At 33.5% G+C, this 23,760-nt stretch overlaps 1 protein-coding gene and 1 long non-coding RNA gene across 6 annotated transcripts in view; both read left to right on the top strand.

Moving 5' to 3' along the window:
- Nucleotides 1–9,472, top strand: part of LOC118739324 (transcription factor Adf-1-like) — a 30,374-nt gene extending 20,902 nt beyond the window's left edge. Inside the window, exons 1-4 of one of the 5 annotated variants that reach the window (XM_036470581.1) lie at nt 8,220–8,394; nt 8,452–8,613; nt 8,697–8,850; nt 8,944–9,472. In XM_036470581.1, coding sequence (XP_036326474.1) covers nt 8,469–8,613; nt 8,697–8,850; nt 8,944–9,382 — 738 coding nt within the window. In that variant the 5' untranslated portion in view covers nt 8,220–8,394; nt 8,452–8,468 and the 3' untranslated portion in view covers nt 9,383–9,472. Of the gene's footprint in view, nt 1–8,219; nt 8,404–8,451; nt 8,614–8,696; nt 8,851–8,943 lie in introns of those variants that run through there. The other 4 variants (XM_036470580.1, XM_036470579.1, XM_036470578.1 and 1 more) reach the window with 4 other exon arrangements.
- A 684-nt stretch (nt 9,473–10,156) lies between these two features.
- LOC118739327 lies at nt 10,157–12,896 on the top strand. Its single transcript, XR_004992998.1, has 2 exons — nt 10,157–10,701; nt 12,503–12,896. It is a non-coding gene; the product is annotated as an uncharacterized LOC118739327 (long non-coding RNA).
- The last annotated feature ends 10,864 nt before the right edge of the window (nt 12,897–23,760 follow it).

Here is a 23,760-nt window from a genome sequence, read left to right as displayed (position 1 = left end):
AAAATCTCTATATTTTGATTTTATTTCATATTGGGTAAGGCTTCCTCAAGTGGGCCCCGAATTTACCAAGATTAATATTTTTCAATGATTTTTCAGGTAGCGCCGAGTTTTGTAGTCGAAAAGTACATTGTGTAAATTTTGTTGCAAAATTCCAAATAGTTTTTTTTTAAACCAACAATTGAAAATTTTTGCAGTGTTTTGGAAATTTTTATTTTTCTTTGAAATTATATAAGTGTCCGAATGAAACAATTTTTTGGGCGCAGATTTGAAAAACATCAAACTATACAATGAAATTATTTGCGTTACAAAAATATTTTTTTTTTGCTTTTCAATAATTTTTTTATGAACAATTGAACATTTAAACAATTTCTGCGCCTCGTGGACGAAAATTTTTAACAACTTATGTAATAGTCATTTCTGCATTTATCTATGAAAAAAATGCGTGCATTTCGATATAGTTTGGTCGGAATGAATTTTTGTTTGCTAGCGATGTGCTGAGTCGGTACTTTTAAGTATTGATCGATACTCGGCACCGACTTAAAAAGTATCAAATACTTGCGATACTCGGTACCGAAATACTAGAATTTCTAATAAGAGTCCGCAGTACCCACAAATATGGAATAAAAGCTGTTGAAAGGTGCTGCCTGAATATCATTGAAAAATATTAATCTTTGTAAATTCGGGGCCCACTTGAGGAAGCCATTGCACAAAGATTGAAGCTTGAATTTACATATATACATGGCTTTTGTTTCAGAATATAGAATATGTCGTATAGCCATGGCAAGCACTATAGCTGCTGCTCACAGAGTGCTGGTTAATATCTCCGCCCTTTTGCAATTGTACAAAAATAGCAATTTGGATAAGGAGGCGCTCCCAGCTTGTACACAGTGACACACCAACAGCGCATACATTTGACGACGAACGCCCTTGCAGGTATGGAGCGGAGGAGCAGGTAAGACGGAATGCGTATAACAAATGCGCTGGGGCAAAATCAAGGAAACAAATCTCATTTCAGAATGGCAATTTATTCATGACCTTTGTTGTACGCATCTCCTCACAGCAATTACAGAGTAGCAGCAGTCGAGCAATCGTAAAATATGTACATATTTATGTATGTAGGTATATGTACGGTGACCATATTTATGAAAGCCGAATACGGGACAAAAAATAATTTTGGCAAATTTTTTCCACACTCTTTTCCCTGAAACAGTATCCTTATAGTAACATAAAAAATTTGTAGCATTTTAGTATAATAAAGTGCAATTTTAAGTCGGTAAGACTAATTTTTGGCAATCTTTTTTTGTTGACAGTGTTACGGATTTTTTCATACAAAGTATGTATATTCGACTTTTTTTTGAAAGAGAAGCAAATGAGAGAAGCACTTTCCACTCGCACTCAATTATACTCAATTTTAATGAGTTACAAAACTGCAAACCAAATTTTTTTCCAAAGATTCTAATTGAAAAGTTTGAAATTTTGGTGAAACATTGCAGAATTAATTTTAAAGTTTTTGCACAAAGTATTTGGTATTATATGGTTTTTGTTAGGAAAAGAGCTTTACTTTAATAAAAAAAAATAATAAAAATAGCCAAAACTAACTAAAATGTCGAGTCCCAATTTCTATTTTAGCCACTGTATGTATTCCTCGATTCAAATCCTAGGCATTCAGATTAGAAAATAACAACTGTTTATAAAGAAAATTACGATTATATACCAACATCACTTAAAACTCGTTCATAGGCATGCCATTTTAATGAGATGTTAAGGCGTCGAAGCACCGAATACGAGACAAATACAGGACATTAAAGTACCAGAACAATTGGTCAAAAAAGACGACTGTCCCGTATAATACAGGACGGATGGTCACCGTATGTATATGCATAGGTGCACTGTAAAAGCGGCACAACAGTAAAAAAGTAAACTCCAAACAAAATTTCATGTAAAGTCAGTTGGCTACAATGCTTTAGTATATGCATGCACATACATACAAACTACATAAATATGTATGAGGCCTAAAAGGTGTGTAACATGCAATAAACATGGGCACCTACATAATAGGGGTATTCTCTGAGTCTTGCAAAGCCCTTGCATGGTGCACAGATTGCACGGATTGCACGGTTAAAACCGGTTTTCGTATGGGACAGCTTTGCAAACCGTGCAATCCGTGCACCGTGCAAGGGCTTTGCAAGACTCAGAGAATACCCCTAATATATCGTCGTTTAAAGTGCAAAACCGCGTATCAACAAAATGCAAAACCGCGTATGTGAGGTTGCATAAATTATTTTCTAGAGAGTAAAAACACTGTTATTTCAAAATGGTTATCTTTTCTATAAAGCAATCGCATTTTTAGCTAGTATATTTCAGCACGAATGGATAAGGATTGAGACAAAAGCTTGTGTGAGCATATCCAATTTTTGGCAGCAAATGTCGGTTACGCGGTTTTGCTGAATGACGATACGCGGTTTTGTACTTTAAACGACGATATAATTATATGAGTACTTGTGTGTATTTTCTGTCATTTCGTTTACAAGAAGTTTTCTCCATGCTTGATGTCTAACTGCAAGATTCCCAAAACTTGATGATCGACTGCAATCGGCTTATCGTACTCTTATATCACAAAACCGACACAGCAACAGTAGTAGCAGCAGAAGTTATAGAAACAGAGGGTCGATGCGCACAGTGTTCAATTTTACAATAGTAATGAACAAACTCTAAATGGTTGACAATACAGATCTGGAAGATCCAAGCCTATGAATGAAGAAAAGGCAATAGTTGACGTTCCTGAAATGCTAGCAAAATTTAAGGTAATTTTTTGAAGTTATCTAGGTGTATATCGCACACCGTCTTCAAAAGAGTCACAACTCAAAATTAGGCATTTTTGAAATTATGCGCTAAAATTGTACACAGAGCTTTTATTTACGTGAGCAAATTTTTGTTATAATTTATTAAAAAAAAATTAAAAGCTAAATTCGCCCTTCCCCATATGATTAGCATGTGCTAGTAAATAGCTTTTCGCATTTTCTGTCGAGCGTATTATTTTGAGTTTTGACTCCTTTGAAGACGGTGGGCGATATGTATATTATTATTATATTATATTATTATTATTATATATATATGTATATTATTAGTTTGGCATACGTGCCTATGAAGTGCTCTACGGAGTTTTACGGATCATAGCTGTCAAGCTTTTATGTAGATAAATATTTTGGCGGCGACATAGGTACAACGCAACTGTGGTTGTGGCCAGATAAGATCTGTTTATATTTTTCTAGCGACAGATAAGGGTCTTCTTCTTTTTCATTGTTGGTGTTTGGGACAGGATCAGTGTTGCCGCGAATAATTTTTAGTGGTAGCCAAATTCCTTTAAAAAAAGGGCTAAAAAAGAGCTAAATAAGGTCGTTGTGGCTAAAAATGGTAGCTAAAATTTTTTACTTACATATACATATATAAGTATTAGGCTGGGTCGATTTTGTATGGGGGAAAATAAAATGCATTTGATCGTATTGTAATAGTAATATTATGATGTCTTATGTCTAAGCCAATTGTTATTGGCCACGAAAGAATCTTTAGCCCGCGCAATTGAATCAGAATGAATTTTGAAAATGAAACTTTGGCTTGTAATATCTATGGAATGCGTCAATTCTTATAAACAGGACGATATATCAAATTAAGGGTTATTAAATTTAGTACCTCACGTTCATTTATCATTTTTTAATAAGTCTACAAGATTTTAAGATATTAAGATAAAACTTACAAAAACTATAATTTTCCCTTATGAATTTTCAATTCTTAAGCAACCAGCAACGTTTTGATGTTTTCGGATGTTTATATAATATTAAAGGACCATGTGCTTGGTCACGCCGATTTGGTCAGTTTCCAAGATCGTTCCGAATGAAGTCAAACATGTATTGTCAAAGTTTAGGAATCGTTTGATAAGTTAATAGTAGTTTCAAGCATAAGTCAAACATGTATTGTCAAAGTTTAGGAATCGTTTGATAAGTTAATAGTAGTTTCAAGCATATAAGTATTTACAAACATTAACATAATACAATTAGGGTGAGAAACGCCTATTTTAAGTCCATTTATGTTGTTTTGAAAATTGGTGCAGAATGGTTTCCTTAGTCACCGAAGAAGCATATTTTCGCGGTTTCCAAATTTGCCGTTATATGAAAGTAGGGGACGTGGAATAAGTGTTTAGATATACATAAATTGGGCGATATTGCTTTGCATTCAGCTTGAACGAAAAAAGTCACTCCCTGGCACACTTTTCTGTAATCCGGTTCTTTCATTTAAATGTTATTTATACAATTGAAGAGAAATATTTGTAGAAAAAAGACTTGAGATCAGCTTAAATGTTACTCGATCGGTACGTAATAATTACCAAATTGAAGGCGAGACTTACTGTTACTGATTTATGATAATAATATGATGAAAATCCTTCAGATTATAAACAAATTATTAAAAAAAAAATGTAAACAAAATTTTTTGTCATTTTCCTACATTAGCAATTTTTTTATTGTATGCATAAACATATGTAAACTAATTAGTGTTTCTAGAAGTTGCGCCTGTTCAGTGTTTCCATACTCAATTGGATAAACAAAATTTTCCACGATGATGGAAAATAATGGCTTTTCTATTAGAGCTACCGAAGTTGTTCCTAAATTTGCAAAAATTCGCAAACTATAGCTAATATTAAAAAAAGGCGAGAATATTTGGAACCAGCGACCTAAATGCACGCCAGCAATATTAATGCTGTTCTTTACATCTTTCGACTATAGGCCCGTGCAATTATCAAAAGAACAATTAAGATTTTATTGAAAACAGATACCTTTGAGATTAACCATAAGCTAAAGGGCTGGGAGAAATGATATTTGACTTTATCTTTTGCGTTAACGGATTCACTATCTAATAATATGCACCAAACCTTTTTGCTGAACCCAGAATTTTTAACAAGAATTGATCTTATTCGACTAGTGTGCTGTGGGTCACTTGGCGGTCGATGCGCGGGCTCTTACAATTAAAATAAAAGACTAGTATTTTGCAGGCTTGTTGTTCACTTCATGATACAATATATTTTCACTATTACCGAGGGATTTGAGAAAAATTAGATTTTCGACCCGCCCTAATAAGTATACACGCAAATATTTTCAATAAGTAAAAAACCTTTTTGTATAAAACTGGAAATATACGACACCAGCTCGCTGGCTCCATCAAGTGATTGTACCATCAGGCTCGAAGCATATAACTTACCAGCATGCTGGTACAATATTTATTTCTTGACAAATGAGGTCGAGGAAAGATCGAAATGATTAGAGCCGAAATTTCATAATTTTTCTACCATTTTTTTAAACACTGTTTTTTTTTTTTAATTCACAACTGCAATATCGTGAACTTAATCTTCCACAAACACGGCTTTGACTCATATAGTGCAAGGAATTTCCGCCAAAATACTTTTTACTTAGAAAAATTAGCTAATTACACCACTCACGACACCAGCATGCTGGTACAATCATAAAATTTTCAAAAAGTTTTTGAAGTCGCACCAGCAGCTGGTGCAATCACAGCACAAGAACATACACGGTCAATCGACTTGATGGGCCATTTAAAAAATTAAGCATATTAAGGGCCGGTTAAACTATAGTTAAATCGTTAATAGATAAGTTAACAGCCCTAACACTTTTACAGTATGTATGTATAAAAACGTAAGGAACATACAATACATATACATATATATATATATATATATCAGTCTTTCTTAGTTTAAAAATTCATCTCTTAGATAAATGAAAAAAAAGAGATGGAATTAAGCATATACAACTTTTTCATGCCAAGTATGAGTAAATTCTCCAAAGGGCTAAAAAAGGGCTAGGGGCAATTTTAAATTTATGTGGCCAAAAAAAGTATGTGGTAGCTAAATCTAGCCACAGAAGGGCTAAAACGGCAACACTGGACAGGATGAGAGTATGATGATTTTTCGAACGTAAAATGACACTGAAGATGGTACAACGCCGAAACCGGTTTGTCTCCAAGCCAAATTTGACAAAGGATGACAGAAAATCGTTCCACAATACATCGTTCTTCCTCTTATTTTCTGTCAAACTCATACAAATTCAGGATGTCGCTGCCACGTTCAAAAAACTCAAGTCGCTATCGTCAATACGGACGCTAAAAAATTGAAGGCTCTTTACTTTAGATACCTTATGGGCGTCCATAGAAAAAGTAAAGAAAGCTTCAAATGCCCTTCATGGGGGAAGGCAAAACGTACGGATTTAAAACAAAAATTTCACTTTTTAAAAGAAACCATTGGTTGGCATTTTCTGGGAATTTTAGTCGAAACCTATATATTTATTTAAACCCACAAGAAAAAGTTTCCGTACAGAGTTTTTTTTTTAAATAAAATGATTTTTATAAAAAATCTTAAATTTTTTACAAAAATATAGCTTTTTTTTTAAATATTAACCATTTAAATATAAGTTTAAAACTTTACCTAAAATTAAGAAAAACCTTCCGATTTTTCAGTGAAATTTTTTTGGTGTGCATTTTCATAGCCCTTTCAATTTTAGTATATAATTGGCCGTATGGATAAAAACTAAGCAATTACTTTTTCTGGAAACTTCAGACCTTTTACTCGATTTATTCAAATAAATGTAAGCAAAAGGTCTGAAATTTTTAGAGAAACAACCGCTTAGTTTTTATTCATATGGTCCAATGTCCTGTTTTGGAACTGCTACAAAAATTTCTAAAAATTCGGGCAAAAAAGTTTCAATTTTTTCCGAGAATTTGGCTAATTTTTCTTAATTTTAAATAAAGGTTGACACTCGTATTTAAATGGTTATGTAATAACAGCCCAGTTGCACAACATATGCAACAATTTTTATTTTGCTTTTTGTCCACAAGTTTTTTATAAAAGTACAAAAACATAAAATATACAATTTCTAAACTTTGTGCAAAACTCAGGAAAATACAATAAATTTTCATGCAAATTTGCAACTTTTTGGTCAGATGTTTTTGAGTGTGCAATTTTGTAGCTCATTAATTAGCATAATAAAGTGCAAGTTAGAACTAGCTAGGACTTACCGTTAATTTTTGGCAATTCTTTTTAGGCGGTTTTTTATAAACAAAACCATTTTTCGAAAATACTTTTTATGGAAAAAGTGAAAAACCTTCAACAGAAAAAAAATCTCAAAAATCAACGCGATTTTTTAGAAACTTAAGCTAACGTTTTTTTCTAAAAAAAAAGTATTGTAACCATTCTAAAAAAAAATAAAATAAAAATAAAAAAAATGTGAGTAAAAAGTTGCAATTTTAGATTTTGAGCGCTGGGTCTAATTTAGAGTTTTAAAATTGAAAAAATTACTCAGTTTTAAAAGATTTAAGCTAAGGCGTTTAAAGTAAAAAGTAAATTGCAAAAATATTTAATTTTATCCCAACTGAGAAACCCGTTCGCATCGTTGCTTTTTATTTTCTTTCCTTACTATTTTTTTTTAACTATGAGTGTATTTCTGCGTGTCAAATAAAATTTTATCGAGCATTTAAATAAAAGAGGAATATAAAAAATGTACAACAAACACATAATTTTGACAAGCAGCACAATTCGCCCTGAAATCAATTGCTCTGGTAGCATCACTTTGTTTGCCATCCCTCGACCTTTAAAATTAATTTCCCATTCGTTGGTCCCATAAAAATGCGATTTTCGAAAATAAACAAAAATCCAGAAATCAAAATACATAATCCTAAATGCGGTAAAACAAAGGTTAAATGTTACACCAAAAGGAAATAAAGTCCAAAGCTGCTCAACAGCTGAGCATATACAAAGCGATAAGATGTAGACGCATACATATGTATATATGTATGTATATACATACATCTGTCTGGCTGCAGTGGCCGAAGTATATGTATTACCAATTGAGCGATCAGATGTGCAGACTTTGAGGAGTATGAAGGCGGATTGCAAAATTGCCTATGTTAACTTACACACAGATATGCAATGTATTATCTATTTGATATATGTACATACATACATACGTATATATATGTAGCTATGGAAAGAAGTTCGTATCGCCACAACATGCCCGGAAGCCACCCCATGAAACATAAAATAAAAGCATAAAAACTTCTTGATTTCTGCACAAAAGAGAGCGAGAATCGTCAACGAGAGCACTACTAGAGATTATATACAAGTAATTGAGTGCGTTTTAATGCGGCACTAATTTTGTGACGCATATGTACTTGCCTGCTTTATTTTTCACGATGCGGCTTGAGACCGCATGAAACGCATGAAAACGGAATAGATACAATAAATATTAGTTGTTCCTAAAACGTGGCTGAGTTAGAACGTGCGTGTTTTTTTGCTGGAGATGGTGGAGCTTTTTTTATTTTTTATAGAGAAAAGCGGTAGTATGTGTGTGTGACTTAAGTTTTTCAAGTAGTACAAATTTAGGTATACTACAGAATAAATTCGCAGCTAAATGTCAACCAAGGATATGGATAACAAATTAATAGAGGAAGTACGTAAGCGGCCATTTTTCTACGCGAAAGGTCAAGCGGGCTACCGGGATTCGAAGTTGCGCCAAAAAGCCTGGGCAGAGATTGCTGATGTTATGGAGCTATCGGGTAGGTGAAATATTTATGTACATATTTAAGACTTGAATAATCATTTTTATACATAATAAGTAACTGTAAATTTATGCTCGCAGCTGATGAATGCTACCAGCGTTGGCGTGTACTTAGAGATCGTTATGTCAAATTAATGGCCAAGAAAGCTGGAAACAAAAAACTTAGCAAGTTTGAAAATCGTTGGACAATGTACGAGCAGCTAGCGTTTCTAAATCCTTACATACAACCCAGAACGTAATGAATAAATAGAGTAGTTATTATACATACATATGTACATTCATATGTATGTAACATTGATAATGTTGTTGTTTTTATGATTTCTCCCAGGAATACGTACGATTTCGTAGTTCAAAAATTCGAGCCTGAATGTATGGTCGACGAGTCGCTTATGTCGCTGCCTTCCTTTGAATACGAAGATAATTGCAGTGATACATTACCAATTGAAATAGCCACAATTGAGACCTTGCAACCGGAACCTACTGCTACAACTGAGGCACCTGAAGTGCCACAACAAAAATTCAACGAGTTGAAAGAAAGTTTAGCAACTTTTATGAAAAATACGGAAGAGCTTTTGAAGCAAAGCGCGACGACTTCAACGGCAGATAATAAAAATGAGGCATTCTATCGATTAATCGGCGGCAAGCTAGCCGAACTACCGGAGGAAGAACAGGAGGATACTAAACTATTCATAATCTCACATGTTTTCGAAAAGGTTAAGGTGTATAAAAAGCAACTGAAAAGTGTGCAGAGTGCTGACAATACCTGAGTCAAACTGGGTATTCATTGTTTTGTGTTCATGTAATTATAAACTTGTATATATAGAGGAATTAATAAAGGCTTTGTTTGAACAAAAAAATCAGAAAAGAAAGAATTTATTTTTACCCTTGTCAAACGAAGCAAAAATATGTAGATATATATGCATATATATGTATGCACTTCTCTGTCAGTCTAGCAATGGGTTTGTAGGCGCTTTATGCGACTCTCTTCTCGTTGGTTGCTCGTTGTACAGAAAAGGGGCACGTTGCTGTATTTATTGGGCATAAAACAGCTGTTTAGCGCTCACAGACCGGCTCGGAACATTAAATTTTTTTTATATGTGCCATGGTATATATATGTATACATGCATGTGCAAAGTATATAGAAAGTAAATAAATAGGAGCTGCATCGAAACCCGTTCTTCCTTGGCACTTGACCACTTGTGAGTGCGCTCATATATATTGAGCCAAAGAGCTGCAGCTGTACTCAATTCAAAGAGCGAAATTCACTTGTGCTTTGGCTCTTCGTTCCTTTATTTTCGACTCAATGTAGAGAATTTGTATACAACACAAAATTTCTATAAATTTTGGTACTCAATTTAATTGTTTTTTTTTTGTAAATTCTACACTCAATTTGAGCGCTTTGCTTCATTTGAGTGAAAGAAAATTTGCTTGTCGTGAGCAATGAGCGAACAGCTGAAAGCAAATTTAGTAAATACTATATAGTATTTACTTTCATTTATGTGTTTTTGTCTGTGCGCAAGTATGCGGATAGAGGAGCCTCCGCTATAAAAATACAATATTTATGAGTAGCTGTGAAAATTTTGTACACTTTTGGTTTAGTCGATATATAGCACCGCATCAGTGTACAACGAAAATGGGAAAAGCAGAAAGTGCTGGGTTGTTCAGAGATGAGCAATTCAGTTTGGGGGAAAAAAATTTACGTAAAATTGTGCTGAACAACTTGGCAAATTGCGTAAATTCATTTTAAAGTACTACAGCGAACGAAAACGAATATAAAACGTCGAAATTTTTTGATATTTAGTACAAGTCGATCTAAATTTTCTTAAAGTTACCACGTTGAAACGTTGATAACTTTTTACGAAATAGCTGTGATATTTTTGTATCTCTAATACATTTCCAACTTATACGGTTGGAATAGATTTTCCTAAAATTTTCTTTGATTTATGTCGCTAAGCACAAGTTGTGTCCTTGTGTAAGGTACGTGAGCGGAAGAGCTGGAGCTTGCGAAGGAGAATTACATGGCAGGCGACAGTAACGGTGGTGGCGACAATGGGGACAGTTGGGCAACGGCCAAGTCACAGAGACGGTAAGCATTTTAATGGTGAATTGTTTTTAACTTCCGTGTGTGCGTAGTACCGATGAGCGTGTATTAATCGATTTAATTTGAGGAAATGGAAATAAATTCTGAAATATAAAATTTTAAATGATCAAGTAAAATAAATTAAATTAAAGGAAAATAATTAAAAGACAATGTAAAAATAATATATAAAAATGAAAGATAAATATTAAAATAAAAACGGAATGAAAAATTAGCAAAAATAAAGACAAAAATTAAATAATTTAAAAAATAAAACGAAAAAATAGAATGAAATAAAGCAAAAAATAAAACAAATTAAAGTAAAATGAGATAATATTAATAAAATAAGTACTAATAATAAAAAATAAACAAACTTAAAATAATAAATAAATAAATTAAAGAACGGTTTAAATTAATTCAAAGGAAAATATAAACCAATAATACAAAAATTATATAATTTTACGTAAATTTCAGGGAATTTTAATTAAATGAATAAAATTTTTACGAAGTAAATTCAAAGCAAATGCATATTATGTATTTGAATAAATTCAAACTAAATCCACAATTATTAAAAAAAAAATCCATTCATAAAAGGCACAATAAAGCGAAAAAATATTAATGTTTGCTCAATAATTTACAATCATACATGCACTAGGCGACAGATGAAAGTGTACACCTTGTTCTAATATAATACTCACAATTATTTTCATGCACATTTTTTGCATTAATAATTTATGAAAACATAGTTCATTTTATAATATAAACAATATAAATCAAAGTTTCACACTTTATATAAAGTTTACAAAAATTCAAAAAATTTTCATAAAAATGTTCAACTTTTTATTCAGAATTTCTAGAAAGTTTCTGAGTACACAGTTTTGTAGCCCATTCAACCATCAACCAATTAAAAAATAGCGTTGCTTTTTGAGAATTTTTTTTAGGAGACTGCTTTTGCGTTTTTTTTTTATACAACGAGTGGAATTTCAAGAAACTGCCACTGATTTTTTGAAATTGTGTTGCTAACGGTCACCTGCTTTTTATTTCAAAAAAAGTCATGCGTATGTGCAAAAATCCGTTTGAAACTTGCGCTTCATTTGACTAAAATTGAATCGGCTGCAAAACTGCATACTAGAAAATTTGCTAAAAGCTCTGAATAAAAATTTTGATACATTTTTTTTTTGAATATTTGTGAACTTTATATAAAGTGTAAAACTTTGATTTATATGGTTTATATTATAGAATGAACTACATATATTTCCCTAAATAATTAATGCGAAAAATTGCTCATGAAAATATTCGTGAATAGTGTATGTATGTAGTAAATGTATTTGGGCTAGAAGTCTGCTTTCGGAAACAAAATCTTGCCAAATAACCGAAAATTTGAGTTATAGAAGGTAAGCAGCTTTTTAAAGATATCTTTTCATCCGAGTTTTGCTTGAAATCAATGGGATATGAACGTCGTCACTCTGAGTACTCTACCCAATTGAATGATTCATGTTAAAAAAAAAATGTTCAAACCTAATAGTTTATTAAACATTAAACCAAAAACAAAACCGACTTCAATCCTCATATAAAAATTTAAGAGTACCGTTAGTTTCTTCATGATCCAATGATCAGATTTAAACCAAATTAGTATGGGACCATCCCTGAGCTACTATCTTTCAAATGGGTTATCGTGGTCCCAAGTTATGCCGTAACATTCATAAAAAAAATATTCCGACGAATTGATAACCTTCTCATATTTTTGAAGTACCTTAATAATAGCATATCACTCAAACTTTTTCTTTTGCATTCATTTCTCTACTTACAGGTCGCCCTTCACACATCCCCAACTGCTCCACCCAACAACACTCTGCTCTACAGGCACTCAGGTTCAACAGTGATATTCTCTCTCATTAAGTGATTGTGGTGACCTTCGGCCACACAAATACACAATTGCAACCATTTGCTGTAATTGCTATGTTTTTTTTAAGTTAAAAAAGCTAGTATGTAAGCAAATTGGCTGTCTGTGATATTTTTTGTGTATTTGTCATAGATCTAAAAGCTAGAAAAACAGCAAAAAATGCTAGCAGTAATCTATTTTAATTTATTTAAATTCTATTACTGAGCAAATTTTTGCTGTGCAAGGCAAATTTAGATTTATGATAAATTGTGATAAGAAACTGTGATATGTTTTGTGTTCATTTTTTTTTTGTATAAAACTGAAAAAAAACACAAAAAAATCGAAAAACAAAAAAGAAAGAAAAAAATAAAAGATCGACATCCAAACTGAAATCAAGCGTTTGTTATTTGTAAGTGTTAAAAGAGCAGTTTAGGTATTTAAGTTACATACATATATGTACATATTAATTTTTTGAAAACGCTTTAGTCCAAACTTTGAAATTTTCTAGCATTTTCCAGTTTAAGTAAGCCGCAACAGCAATTTAAGGGAAAAATGATTTTTTTTTTAAATTCTGTCAGTTCTCTTCCAATAAATTAGAGTAAAATTTATATTTCTCTTAAATTACTTTCGTGAAACTGGCTATTCATAAAATAGATGAATCAAAAGAGTATGTACAATCTATTATATGTACATATGTATGTATGTATTATTTCAGAATTTTTAGGTGCTCTTTTTCCAACAAAGTGCTCATGAGCTAATCTGACACGCGATGAAAGTTTAAATTTTATTTTTTTTTAATTTCTTCACTGTGATACATACATACCTAAAATGCTAATTGAAAGAGGTCTCCATGAATTTTTAAACTTTCTCTGTCCAGCCGTTTTCGAGATACCGATTTATGAAAATGACCATAACTTTGCGAACAATGGGGCAATTTATACATATATATAAAACACTTTTGAAATGAAAAATCGAAAAAATTTTCTGAACCTTATAAAATAAAATATATAAAATTTAAAAATTTTTAATATAAAAAGTTAACTTCCCAAAAACACGCACTAATAGATTTTATTGAATATTTTTTTATACTAACACTTATTCCGCGAAACTTTTAAGCCTAGTTTAATAACAATGGGATCTATTTTTTATAGAATTTTTAAATTATTAAACAAACTTGGGAATTTTGTCCAACTCAACGCCAAGAATTCTGCGTCAAATAAACAGCATTAATCAAAAAGATAAAAAACTATTTTATAGTAGAGGAAGAAGTTCTTTACCCAAAATTGTATAGGAATGCGGGTTTGAAAATTTTTTCGATTTTATATTCCAAAAGTGTTTCGAAAATGATAAATAAAAGGTAAAAATAATAAATAATCGGTAAATTTTTCACAAAGTTATGGGCACTTAGGGCGGTATTATCACTTGCGAAGCGAATGAATTTAACAGTGTTCGCTTTTACCAGCTTGTGCAAGTTCTTTGCATCGCGAACACTTTTAATACCTTCTCTGCCTTTTAATTCGCTTCGCCAAACCGTTCGCTTCGCCAAAATCATTCGCTTCGCAAGTGATAATACCATCCTTAAAGAAAAGTTACTTTTTTTCAAAATTCCATATCTCGAAAACGGCTGGAGAAAAAAATTATTAAAAAAAAAACTGAGAGGCTCCTCTCAATTGGTACTATAACAACCAAAGTGTATTCAACAAAGTGTGATTGAATTTGACATTGCTCTCAGAAGAACCATCCTATAAAGTCAAATTGAAAAAAAAAAACAAAAGAAATATAGCCAAAACTTGCTAAAATGTCGCCTCCTTATTTAATTTCCCGATATTTTACGTGCATCAATAAATACTTATGTATTTACATATGTAAAATTTTGTTAAAATGCTAAAATATATATTCTGCATTATTCAGTTGTGTTTGTGACAGATTGTGGGGAATTTCGCCCTTGCAAAAGTTAAGCACATAAATATTCATAAAACAATAAGATTGTACTTAAAGCTGTCTACAGAAAAAATAAAATAAAAAACTTTCTAATAATAAATTGTGGGGAGAGCTTCAAAAGCTATAAATTTATAAATTAGTGTTTTCCTGTGAAGGCTAATTTTTATTTCTAGACAAAAAAGTGATCTAGACTTTCGAGCCTTTTGAGGCCCCTTCCAGTCAAAGAAATCCAAAAAAAACTCAAATAATGATAAAAAGAAAATATGAACCTTTCCAAATAATGTTTCATTATCCTCAAGCTGATGTCGGTAGCGAATGGCTAAATGCTATCGCGCCCCCAATATGGAGTCTAAATTCTCCGTATCCATTTATGCAAATTCGTAATTAGCGACCCCAAAAACCTATAGTTAGTGACTCTTTTTGAGATTGATTGATTTTTTAAATATTCAGTTCGTCATATTGGATCCGCAGGATGGACAAAGCCGAAAGGGGGAAGTGCAAATCTTTATAAAATAGCAATAATATTTATATTAAATTTAAATTAAACTGAATTTTAAGTTGAATATAAAAAAAAATTTAAGTACATAAGTGGATGCAGATTTTCATTAGATATTTTTCACCTAAATCTTGCAAAATCTTGCAGATATCCGTCAGAATCGGCGTGTCGGTAAGATTTCCAGCCAACCTCTCCATACCTTTCTCCGATCGGTATCGGCCAGAAATCTTAAAGATATCTGAGAGATATCTGCTATTTTTGCTAGCTGGGTTCAAATACACATTCATGTATGCGATTTTTTGACGTCAAATGTTAGGTTGCGATAGCTCCAGGAGGCATAGTTTCGAAACATTAAACATCCCAATAGTCCAGTTTAAATCCAATCTGGTTTAATACCTGAAAATTAAAACAGAAAAAATACTAATGATGAGTAAATATGTGAAATTGTCAATTTCTTCCTGCTTTGAAGATTTAAATCAGGGCCGAGAACGTTCTCAATGGGAAATATATAAGAACAAAACCCTGTGGAACGTTCCCAAATAGAACAAAATGCGAACCAAACTTTTGGTAACATTTCTAAGAGAACAAAATGGGTAACACAAGTCTCCGGAACGTTTTAGCGAACAATTTGGTAACTAAAGTCTCAGTTAATAGACATCACTCTCATCTGGGTTCCCGGCCATAGGAACATACACGGAAATGAGAGGGCTGACGAGTTGGCTAAGGCCGGAGCATCTTTGGATGAATCCGAAGCAGAAACTATAAATTGTCCACTCGGACTCATCAAAAGGGAACTGCATCTGCAATTCACACGTATGGCTGATACACGTTGGAACAACCTTCAAACCTGCAAAACTGCGAGGTACATATGGCCGCACTATGACAAGAACTTCTCAAGAGGTCGAGGAAAGATATAGTCAAATTAATAGCCACTATAACGGGACATTGGCCCATTGGTGAACATGCAGCTAGAATGGGCCTTCCGTATAACCCTCGGTGCCGTAGCCGTAATCTTGTGGGAAGTAAGGAAACGGTCCTTCACTACCTTTGCGAGTGCCCAGCATTGGAACAATTAAGGCAGATGATACTCGGGAGTTTTTCCATCCAAAATCTTGGGGAAATCTCCAAATTCACCATTATTAACCTAAATAGATTAATCGGAAAATCCAAATGGTTTGACGAACCCAAGGAATCATGAAAGCAGATAAAATCAGGGGTCCCAGAGAAAGCGTATCAAAATGGTGCTTTCAGCACTAATTGGGTCCTGGAAACATACCCAGCGACGCTTCTACCAACCAACCAACCAAAGTCTCAGGAACTTTCTGACAGAGAACGAAAGGGAAAAAATCTTCTCTGAACTATTCGTGAGTTCCGTTCCGTTGGTTTGAAATGTTTGACTATTAAAATTAATCAAAAATATAACTGAAAAATAATTATGCAATTGAAGCCAACGAAAGACTTAAGACACGAACTTTTCTTGCTCAGAAAATGGCAGATTGTTCCATAAATAGACAGTTCATCCTGATGATAAACGATCTGGATGTTGAAATGACCCAGCTTTCCTCTGACTTAGAACTAACAATCGTAGTTCTCACTGAAACGTGTTTTCATTTCATTTTTAAAGTAAAGTAATAAAAACTTTTGTTCTCGTTTTGTTCGCTTGCAGAACGTTCCCTAGACTTTTGTTCTTATTTGATCCTCCTTGAAACCGTTCCCCCAAACTAGTGTTCTTATTTTTTCGCATTGGAAACGTTCCTGAAGGTTTCGTTCTCATCTGTTCTTTTTGATAAGGTTTCCTACAGTTTTGTTCGCATTTTGTTTTCAACGGAAACGTTCCCAAACCTTTTGTTCTCATTTTGTTCCCGTTCAAACTGCTCTAAACACTATGGTTCCCGTTTGGCTCTTTTTTGGGAACGTTCCTGACATATTATATTTTGTTCTCGTGCATAACTAAACCAAAACTGGAACGCGTTCTCGGTCCCTGGTTTGAAACAGTATTTTTTATGCAATCAATAAAATCTATGAAAGATCTGAGAAACGGTACATAATAATAATAATAGATTGGCGCTTACACATATGTTAGTGTTTGGCCGAGCTTCTCCTCCGATTTGTGGCGTGCGCCTTGATGTTGTCACACAAAGCGGAGGGACCTACAGTTTTACGCCGACTCCGAACGGCGATTGTATTTTTATGAGAAGCTGTCTTTCATGGCAGAAATACACTCGGAGGTGTGCCATTGCCTGCCGAGGGACGACCGCTGTTAAGAAAAAACCTTTTTTCTACATTTTTTTTGCGATGTTGCTTTGACCAGGGCTTGAACCCAGGTGCTGCGGAGTGGAAGCGCGCACTGCTTACCACTACACCACAGCGGCCGACGAGAAACAGTACATACATCTTTATATAAATACGCCACAAGAAAAATTCGAGCGCGTGGCATCTGACATAGAGACTAAAATGTGAAAACAGATATATCTCTAAAACCATTTACGCTTTGGAACTGAAACTTAGCATGGATGCATAAAATGTAAATACCCTACTTACGCCGAAAAATGGAAGGCATTGAAAAAGGGGGCATGGCAACTCCCATACAAACAAAAATTTTCATATAGCTTATCTTTGGAACCACTTATGCTAACGTCCGGAAATTCGACACAGCTATTTATGCAATCAAAACATATTTATGGCGAAGAGTGGTAGATTTGGAAAAGGGGAGAGGCACCTCCCATACCAACTAACTTTTAATATCGCTTATCTGTGTAACCTCTTATCATAAGGTAACGGAGTTTGATACACCTACTTCTTCTTCTTCTTCTTATTTGGCGCTGCAACCGCCTAAGCGATTTTGGCCGAGTTCAACAAATCACGCCAGTCGTTTCTTTTCTGTGCCAACTGGCGCCAATTGGAAATGCCAAGTAAAGCCAAGTCCTTCTCCACCTGGTCTTTCCATCTCAGTGGGGCCTTCCTCTTCCTCTGCTACCACCAGCGGGTTCCGAGTTGAATACTTTCAGAGCTGGAGCGTCGGTGTCCATTCGAACGCCATGACCAAGCCAGCGGAGCCGCGTATTTTAATACGCTGCAATATGCCCATGTCGTTGTAAAGCTCATACAGGTCATCGTTCCGCCTACATCTTTAGTCATATAAAATGGAAAGAATGATTAAATTCGGAACCATTTCCTACCAGATTTCTAGATCGCATAAAATGATTGTTATTTTGTGCAAAGTTTTTTTAGAAGGATCAGCGTGTTTGTCTTCCGATAGGTGGCACTGGGATTGACTATCCTAAAAAATCCTATTTATGGTCAGATTTGCGTCATCTTTGGAATATATATTTGTAACATAGAATTTGGTGTAACTTGGTAGCTCAATAGTGTGAAATAAAAATATTGGGCTTTCGCACAATCTTGACTAAATCCCGTGTGAAACCGCTGTTAGAGAAGGAAATATAATATTTTGTTGTACACCTTCGAGGTACTTTCTTAACGTTTACCGATTCTGATGAAAAGAAAGCGAAGTTTATGTAGATGTTGTCAATTTTGTTTTTAACCTTCCAAGAGGCTCTCAGACCAGTATAATCGAAAAACGTAGCTACAGTCTGAATTGTTTAACCTATTAGTCAGTGAGGATCCGGTAGGCATCTGATCTATACATACAAATGTATGTGTATATTTTTTATAAATGAAATTCCAGGTTCCTTTCTCGGTCTAATTTCGAAAGCTACTGAAAAAATTTGGTTTCAAATTTTCTTGAAAATTCGCTATAACTTTTGGTGGTGGACTTCAAAATCGTCATTCGCATGAACGCGTCAATATTGGTGACAACCAAAATACAAAAGTGTATGAAAAAATTTCGAATTTCGACACCTGGGCGATACTAGTACACATAAATGTATATATGAATAAGGTTTGAAGAAAAATATGTTAAAAAGGAAAAATATGTACATAATTTTAAAATTAATCTTGCACTCCTTCCCGTTCTTATCAGGAAATCAGTTTCTAATGCATTTTTCGTATAAAAAATTATCTATGTAGCTTTCTTTTTTCAAAAATAGCTAGAGGCATGCCCGTTTTGAGCTAAATTTGTTTATTAAAAAGTTTATCGAACCTGTCGTTTTAGCGCGGCATTTGTTTTGGCAGCGCTAAGTAGAAATTAAAGCCAATTTTAGGAAGGCTAGAAATTTACTTATTTTAATTTTTGCCATATCTATTTCAGACAGCTTGCATTGGTAACATACATATGTATGTAGATATGTACTTATGTTCATATACATACTTTATGTTTGTATAAAAATAAATACAAGTTCAAGGTCGCTTCTTCCATGCACGTGTGCTTAAAAGCAGTAAAAATAAAAAGAAATAACAACAAAACAAAAAAAAAAAACCCAAACATTTATTTTAATGAAAATTTGAAGTGTGCAAATAATTTATCTGATTGCTATCGCGGTTATTGTTTTATAAACAAATGAAAGAAATTACTTGTCTGTGAGAGACCATAACTTTATTTATAGCGTTGAGGTGGTGAGAGCGTTCCAGCGGCTAGCGGTTAGAAAATGCGATTGAATTGAAATTGGTTTTCCTGTCCTAATTAAAAATTCGAATTTACACCTTACTTAAGTATATTTACATATGTGTTTCGAAATGCTTGCGGGAAGCACTGCTTCCGAAGTAGATTAATAGCTGCTTTTAGGCAGTAATGATTTGTGACATCATTTATGTGGATCTGTCTGCTTTGTTAAAGCTGAAGAGAATTTATATACAAATAAAATTGAATTTTTAAGGTGAAATTCTACTACCTTTCACCACTTCCTGGGCAACTTAATTTTTTTCTTTGGCGCTCCAGCTGTGTGGGTGCAATTCCCGTGTGCCAATTTTCGAGCAACAAAGTGGTGAGTCAAAAACTTAAAAGTCACCGAAAATTAGTCTTCCTCCTTGCTCCAGCTGATTACCTACTGCTATTGTAGAATGTAGTCGTATGTATGTATAACAATAAAACGCTGCATTGTATGAGCTTGCAATCGGAGCTACAGCGCAGTTCAGCTGCATGCCTGCTAAGTTAGCAATCAGCTTGTGCTGCGCAGGCGCAACTCACTAGCAACACGCCACAACTGGTTTGACAAGTTTGCTGTTTATTTTCCTCTTTGGTTTTTATGATCTTTATGGCTTTTAAGATTTTTTCTTTTTATTCCCTCATCAAACATTTATTACGCTTTTCTACACAACTTTGTACTTTGGCAGCAGCTTTATCGGCCGCTTTGTTTTCTTGCTTTTGTTGAAACTGATTTAACCGATGCCGCGGAGCGCTGGTTTCTTGATTATTGTCTTTTTTTTTTGCATGCAACACAATTACCAGTCAGTGTCTCAATGCGCTAATCGCGGCTTTGGTCATTTATCAATAGCAGCTTTTTTGTTTTCTCTTGCCTTATTGCTTGACATTCTGTCTATTTATGTTTTATTTAATGTTTGTTTGTGTGTGTTTTTCCTGTGTTCACCTGCATGTTTGGCCATTTGTTTATTTACGCAGCGTATGGTGATTTTTACATACAAATTGCATTAAGACAGGTTTTTCAAATTTTTTGACACGTATGGTGTACAATTTTGTTTAACTATAATGGGCTTTGGTTTAATTTTAGAGACGTTTGTATGCAGCACAAAGTGTTCATTTTTACCTGAAGAATCGTAAAAAATAAGTTTTTTCATGAACTCAATTTATTTTTTTTTGTTAGCATTTTTATATCGAAATTATTTTTAGCCTGTAACCATCATTGGAAAGCCTGCATTAGGTGAACAATATTTCCAAAACAAAAACACGGTACAGCCGTTCTCGAGATTTGCGGACAGAAAAAACTTTCAAAATAAATATTAGTATAGTAGATCACCAAATCGAACCATAAATACCATTTTTTGAAGTGAAACTTCTTTAGCGGCGGTTGGTTGGTTGGGAGTAAATTGGCAAATTAAACGGAAATTGCACACGGAAATGGTGCAACGGAAATGATGCAACGGAAATGGTTGGGGCTGAAACAAGTGCTTCTTGTGTGTATGCATATGGTATTGATTTAACAAAAATTTGCTAATAAAAGGTTAAGAATAACACTTAAAAAAAGACCAATACAAGAATGAAAGCAAAGGTGATTTAACAAAAATTTGCTAATAAAAGGTTAAGAATAACACTTAAAAAAAGACCAATACAAGAATGAAAGCAAAGGTGAGTACGTACATAGATAAAGAAAAGGATAAAGGCAAAGGTTAAAACAAAAACAAAGATGCGTAAAGATAAAGGCAAAAATGAAGACCAAGGTAAATTTAAACACTTTACTTATACATATATATAAGAGTAAAGGTGAGGGGGAATATGTAGATGAAGAAAATGATAAACATAAAAGTAAAAACAAAGATGAAGATGAGGATACCGATAAAAGTAAAGATGAAGATAGAGGAAGAAAGATTATAATAAAGGTAATTAAAGAGGAAAGGATATAGAGAAAGACACAGAGACTCAACCTGGGAACTATTTTGGGATTTTAGAGATTTTCGGGATTCTCGAGACTTATCGATAAAATAATCGATATTTTTATCCATTTTGTTATCGATAATTTTATCTATTTGTTATCGATTTTGTAATCGATATTTTTAACTATTTTGTTAGCGATATTTTTTATCGAGATTTATCGATTTTGTTATCGACTTTTATTGATTTTGTTATCGATATTTATCGATTTTGTTTTCGATTTCGTTGTCGATATTTATTAATTTTGTTATCGATATTTATCGATTTTGTTACCGATATTCATCGATTTTGTTATCGATATTTATCCATTTTGTTATCGATATTTATCGATTTTGTTATCGATTTTGTTATCGATAGTTATCGATTTTGTTATCGATATTTATCGACTTTGGTAACGATATTTATAGATTTTGTTATAGATTATTTACCGATTTTGTTATCGAAATTTTTAACGATTTTCAAGTCGATTTTTGTTATCGATTGTTTACCTATTTTTATATCGGTTTTGTTATCGATTTTGCTACCAATATTATAACCGATTTTGCTACCGAATTTTTTCGAATTTGTCATCGATTTTATTATCGATATTTTGTTGGATGATACTATCGATTATGTTATCGATAGAGTGTAAAGATAAAAATGAAGATAAAGGAAAACAGAAATGTAATTAGAACGAACAGAAATAGAGATTGGGATCTATAGAAAAAAGACAAAAATATAACCTTAAGCAAAAGCAGATGAATGCATGTATGTACATATTTATATATATTGGTTATGAGAAAAAAAAGAGATACGTAACGTAAGTTTCACTTCTCCAGTGTGGCCCAGGCGCACTTACTTTTTTTTTCTTAATAAATCCTTACAAGCTTTGTTTTTTGCAGCAGCTGGTTCAAGAGATATTTATTCTTTGGACACAGACGACTTAAACATGATGCGAACCAAGCGTACGCGCATTTTTTTTGATTCTTGGACTAAGGATCCCACGTTCAAAGGCTGCTTGTGTAAACACTTGAGGTTACGAGGCTTATTGCACTGTTTGCAATTTCACATTAAAAGCCAAATCAGGAAGGGCTGATCTATTGCAACACGCACGCTCGCAAAAGCGCCAAAAAACCTGTAGCAGCATAAAAAGTCGGAAAAAAGTAGGCGACTTTTTTCAAGACTGAAATATGCTATGTTCCTTTTTAGCGGAGCGTAATTTAGCATTTTCGACAACCGACCACCTGACCAAATGTCTACAAGAGCGTTTCAAGGATTCAAAAACTACAGTTGGAATGAGTTGTTGCAGAACAAAAGCCACAGCGGTGGTGAAAAACGCACTTGGACGTCATCAGTTTAAGCAGGTATGCAAGTTATTGCAGAAAGCAAATTTTCCCACTTCATAGACGAATCCACAGACTTAACCAATAAAAAACCATTAAGTTTAGTTGTAAGAGTTTGTATAAACAACGAAGTGTTCGATTAATTTGTCGGCCTTATATCAGTACCACCAACTATTAACCATAGAAAACTTTTGGAAAATAATTTTAAATATAGAGCGAGCCGAACAGAGTTTGGTGTTTCAGGTTCTTTCAAGATTTGTACCACAAATAATGTGTTTACCAAATAGTTTCAAATCAAAGAAATCGTTTTATAATGAAATGCAAGAACACATTTTAATTACACAGGATCTTATGAAATTAAATAAATGTTCGTACTTTAACTTCAAGCCTATTAAGCATTTGCTTGAGTTTTTTGAAATGTACTCATAAAATTATTTCTAAGCCTATTTTACCTACCTATGTATAAAATGATTTTTATATTAACGATCTCAAACCAGTTTACATTGAATTTTTACATGTGCTTTTTCGAAACGACATTTTAATATACCTTACGTACATATCGATGGCTGAGTGGAAGATCGACCTATCTCGCCAGCCAGTTCGAAAATGCTCTATCTCAAAAAACTTTTCAAGAACGCCCTATTTCAGAATTCGTTTCAAAAACGCCCTATATCAGCATATTTTCAATAAATTTTGAAGTGAGATAGGGCGTTTTCGAGCCGAATTTTGAGATAGGGTGTTTTTCAATAAAATTCTGAAATAGGGCGTTCTTGAAAAGTTTTTTGAGATAGAGCGTTTTCGAACTGGCAGCCGAGATATTTAGGTCCATCTTCCACTCAGCCATCGATATAGCCGTTTAAAGTACAAAACCGCGTATCAACAAAATGCAAAACCGTGTATCAAGATAATGCAAAAGCGCGTA

Source organism: Rhagoletis pomonella, unplaced genomic scaffold (genome assembly GCF_013731165.1).
Source record: "Rhagoletis pomonella isolate Grant_MI unplaced genomic scaffold, Rhpom_1.0 Rhpom_scaffold_00005, whole genome shotgun sequence".
Classification (NCBI taxonomy): domain Eukaryota; kingdom Metazoa; phylum Arthropoda; class Insecta; order Diptera; family Tephritidae; genus Rhagoletis; species Rhagoletis pomonella.
This window is presented reverse-complemented; position numbering and strand designations above follow the sequence as displayed.